This window comes from Pollachius pollachius, assembly GCF_949987615.1.
Source record: "Pollachius pollachius genome assembly, chromosome: 11".
Classification (NCBI taxonomy): domain Eukaryota; kingdom Metazoa; phylum Chordata; class Actinopteri; order Gadiformes; family Gadidae; genus Pollachius; species Pollachius pollachius.
In genome coordinates, this window is record NC_136944.1 from 18,168,890 (window position 1) to 18,173,585 (window position 4,696).

At 44.5% G+C, this 4,696-nt stretch overlaps 1 protein-coding gene across 1 annotated transcript in view; it reads right to left on the minus strand.

Annotated features, from left to right (window-relative positions):
• Window positions 1-1,059: 1,059 nt before the first annotated feature.
• The window catches only part of mmd (monocyte to macrophage differentiation-associated), a 4,164-nt gene continuing 527 nt past the window's right edge, over window positions 1,060-4,696 (minus strand). The window contains exons 2-7 of the mRNA XM_079746556.1: window positions 4,610-4,691; window positions 4,109-4,269; window positions 3,784-3,858; window positions 3,433-3,534; window positions 3,164-3,233; window positions 1,060-2,561 (exon numbers count right to left, since the gene is read on the minus strand). Coding sequence (XP_079602682.1) covers window positions 2,358-2,561; window positions 3,164-3,233; window positions 3,433-3,534; window positions 3,784-3,858; window positions 4,109-4,269; window positions 4,610-4,691 — 694 coding nt within the window. The 3' untranslated portion in view covers window positions 1,060-2,357. The remainder of the gene's footprint in view (window positions 2,562-3,163; window positions 3,234-3,432; window positions 3,535-3,783; window positions 3,859-4,108; window positions 4,270-4,609; window positions 4,692-4,696) is intronic.

Below are 4,696 nucleotides of genomic sequence, written 5' to 3' on the forward strand. Positions count from 1 at the left end.
TTAGTAAATGTAAACTTTTTGTTTAGTGTTGCAATGTCTGAAAAAGTGTGATATGGTCATTTTAAAAATATAGAATTCCTGAGTGACAAAATTCTGAAAGGGTTGCGGAATTCAAATCAGATTTTGCCTCAATTATTATTAAAATAAGTACTGACATAAGTTTAATTTACATTTAGGGCATTAAGCAGATGCTTTTATCGAAAGACAGATTTGTCATAAGCAAATGGAAAATCATGTCTCATCGCAACATGAGATGAGTGAAACCTGAAATCTGCATTAGCTATCTAGGGGCCTCCTCTTTTGGTTCTGAGCTTTAATTCTATCCAGGCCTTTAAAAAACCCAAACGTTTTTGCCAACTGTATGTAAACATAAAATCATGTAAAATATGGTGTCTTGATCATCCATGGTGGTGCAATGAAAAGGTGATGGAGACAGTGAACATAATTTGCACTGCTTTGAGAAAAAGCATGTGTTTCAAGGTAAGTTGAAGTTTAGAAGTGGCGCGATTCAAAACCCTTATTGGTCAGATTTCTAGTTATCTACGGTCTTAATCTGTAGTCAAAATGGACTTGCTTCCTCTGAATTTAGATAATATACAATTGAATAACCCATTGGCACTTCTTTGGATGATCCTAAGCATTTTTCCGAATCACACTAATAAACTGCTAGAGGTATTGTGATGGAGGAAAACGCGTATTGGTTCATCTGAGCTGTCCTCCGTACTTCTGGGGTTCTTATATTTTAATGACCAAGTTTAATGGATCAACTGTGAGCAAACACCCTTAATTAAGAGAAAGGAAGGACTCTGAAACTATTGGTTTGTGTTGGGCACCCAGGTGAAAAGCTATGTGTTTTCACCTGGGTCCCAAGCCCACTGCTTGCTCAAGGATCAGAGGCATCCTAAAGCTCATTTCCGAACTGCTCCTTAATGACCTGCATCTGAATTCACTTGAGGTGACCGCATACGCTAAATGAGAACGGCTGACTTGATAGTCAATATACTGCCTTTATGTAAAAATAAGAGAAACTAGTTTGATCTTACATTATTTAATGTCACATTACAAATTCAGTGTGGTGGGGAAACATCCAGGGACTGCAGCACCGCGTCATCGTCATGACAACCTGTGATGCAGAAATACTGAGAAGCATTCCCAAAGCCAGTGGTTAAGGACTGAGGGTACAAGCCATGATTCAAAAATACCAAAGCATTCAGACTACAACGTAAACACACATCCCGGAATCATCAGATAATATTGATCGGTTCACTTGTCGCACCCTGTTGAAGGTGATTTTACGTTTGTTCATTAGAAAGCATCTTAAAAATACCACAGCAGTCTATCTCGTTCATCAAGTGGCACAGTTCATGTAGCAAACGTTCTGGAAAAAAGTATTAAATGTAAAGAAGTATAGTGGCAACACTCATCTCACACAAAACACCTAGACACTAGCGATCTATTCTGAGGAACAATTAGAAACTTATCCTTTTGAAATGAGGGCTGGAGGTGACATCCTGTTAGTAACCAATACTTCCTGTGGGTCATGTTACAGAGGTACCTGCTCCCTTGATGGAGCAAGCCAGAGATGCTGACATCCTAGACTGGCACCTACCAGCCCTGATACAAACCCATGTGTCAGCCTGCTACCCGACTGACTCCAACCTAGTGAGTGGTGTGCTAAATATTTACAGAAATGTACACAAAATATCTGCTTTACTGGCATCTCCGAGCGCATCAAGATGACAAGTATCATTCCATTCTAAAACATTGCAAACCAGTCGCATGAACTGGTGTAAACCGGTTTAGCGTTCGAACATGTTCAAACTGATTCTGACATATCTAAACCAGTGCAGACCGGTTCAGAAGGTTTACAGTGTCACAGGAGGTCGGTTGGGTAGGTGCATGTTCAGCGCTGGGGGTTGTATTTTCATCCCAAAAGTTCAAAAGCCATTCCGGTCATTATGACCACATCCTTGTGCTACTTCCAAAGAGAGTCTGAAGTACCTAGAAGGAAAGAAAAACTACAAATCCCTCCACCTTGGGGTTCAAATCACCAAGTTAAAATGGCTGCCTGAGGTTATCAAGGAGAGGTGGGCTAAAGAGATGTTCGTGTGGAATGTGGTCTCGGTTCAAGTGCACTGGGCCCATTATAAACACGTCCTGCAGCCCAACAGGATGATCACATTGGTCTTGGTCTTCATAGTTGGTCCGGGTTCATGGAAAGACTCGTAGAAACGGTTTGGAAAAAGGAGTTTTTAAAGTCGTTTAGAAAGTGGTCACCAAGAGGGAGCCGTCCATGTAAACTTGGACCCTTGTTTTGTAAACCAGAGGACTTTTATTTTGTGAAGCTGGGTAAGGGGTCAGGACTGTGGGTCCGAGGGCAGGCCGGGGGGGCGGTACAGGTACTTCCATATGGCGTAGAAGTGCACGGTGGCGGCCAGAGCTACAAAGATGTGCCAGATGGCGTGGGCGAAGGGGATGATGCCGTCTGACTTGAAGAAGAACACGCCCAGGCAGTACAGGAGCCCGCCCACAGCCAGCTCCGGGAGGCCCTCTGTGTTAGTCTGACACACACACCAGACACACACACACACACACACACACACACACACACACACACACACACACACACACACACACACACACACACACACACACACACACACACACACAGTCTTGTTTAAAACGTTGTCATGACTGACATGATCTTCAACATAGTTAACTGCCATTTTGTCACTATAACCAAAATTATCATATACATGTTTTTTTTTAAGATCCTGTTTTTGCCAGTCTCCGCCAAACCAAAGTGTAAAAGCTCTAATCCGCTCCAACCTCAAGTGGCCTTCTTCTCGTGATGCCGAGGTCACCAAGGGCTGAGCGGCTACACTAATACAGAGCCGTTATATTGAGACGGCTTTGTGTGCTGAACAGTTGAGTTCTCTCTGCCTACACAGCTAGTGTTTATGTTATCTAGAGTCAAACCCAAAAGAAAGTCAACACCACAAGGTTCATGTCAAGGGGGTACCAGCCAGTGTGGATCAACACAGCGCTGTGGCCTTCCCTGGCTTTCCCCTTTTAGTCTGAAACCCTTGAACTTCTGGTTGCATAGTGGTGCCTCAATGACCTGAAACAAGAACAAGGAAGAGGAGGAAGGAGCGGGTCTTACCATGGAGGTAACGGCAGATGCTGGGAGGAAGCCCATGGTGAGATAGAAGGCCAGTTCTACCAACTTATACCTGAACGAACACACACACACACACACACACACACACACGACTTTCTTTAATTTATTTTCATGCAGTAAAAATCGATCAACCAATTATTTGCCCGGCCCCTGAATCCGACTAGCTTTCATGTTGTTCCAAGCTGCTCTAGCTCAATGCAAGCACGGTCCTTGGTCAGTGGCAACAGTGCGCTAGGCTAGGGGGTCCTCACCTCTCGTGGAAGTTGAACACGTAGATGCTCCCTGCGGCGGCCATGAACCAAACGAACCAGCGCATGTGAGAGGCTAGCGGGCCGAGCTCCCTGAGGTTCAACCTGAACACCGAGACAAAGACCAAAGTAGCCTTCGACGCTGCACTAAAAATAACAGACGGATAAGCCTGACGGTCTCCGAGGGACATTCAACCCCGTTCTTCAATGTTGTGGTAATTCTTTCTTTATTCTGGTTATAGTTTTGTGGTTGCAGTTCTATGTTGTCATACTTTGTGTAGTCCTATATTGTACTACTATGATGTAGTCTTATGGTTGTAGTCCTATGTCGTAGTCCTACAGCAAGAGACTCACCAGGGGGTGTAGGAGGCAGCGATGAAGATGTAGATCACAACTCTGTCACACATGTGGAAGCAGTGTTCCACAGACCTACACACACAAAAAATTATTTTAGTCTCAACAACAATATGCGACCGCGAAGGTCTTTGACTAAGTACGTTTGTAAAAACTGCCACAAAACATGCATACATAAATAATACATAAACAAAATCTCGAAAATATTTTATTAAAAAAGTTAACAATTCGGGATTCAAGTAGTGCTGTCATTTATTGTTTACTTTAGCCCTTATGGCAAGCTACCTAACCATCACCCACCCAACCATCAACCCCTCTCTCTCACCTCATGTGGCTTTTCTTCCAGGAGATGATGTGGAAGACGGAGGAGACGAGGAAGAGGGCGATGAGGCCCAGGCCATAAACCACTGCCGTCAGACGCTGCCAACCATCGTCCGACTGGCGGTGCAGCAGCGCCATGCCACAAAACGCCGGCACCACCGGCAGCTGAAACAAGCGCACCGATACAGCACCCATATCAGAACCACAACACCGAGAAAAGCTTTGACTATTCAGGTGATAGTTTGAAACCCATCACGTCCCAGTGACAAGGTAATTCGGTCATGGCTGTACAATTATTAGACAATCTGATTGCATAATAATCGTGTGTGTTAGTGTTAAAACAGGAAAGGATTGTGAAATATCCTCAGCATTTAAACTCGCAATCTCCCTCCTCAGCTTTACCAGCATATCGAACGACCTGGGGGCCCACGACCCACAGGTTGGTGAACCCTAGGGTTAACGTCAGTACATAACATGTTATCATCTATACTTTCTGTCTTCTCACCGCGTGTGTGTAGCAGTTGGCAGCATGCTCGTAGCAGGTCGGTTGGTAGCGGCAGTTTGCGGACGCCCTGTGGTTCATAAACCTAAA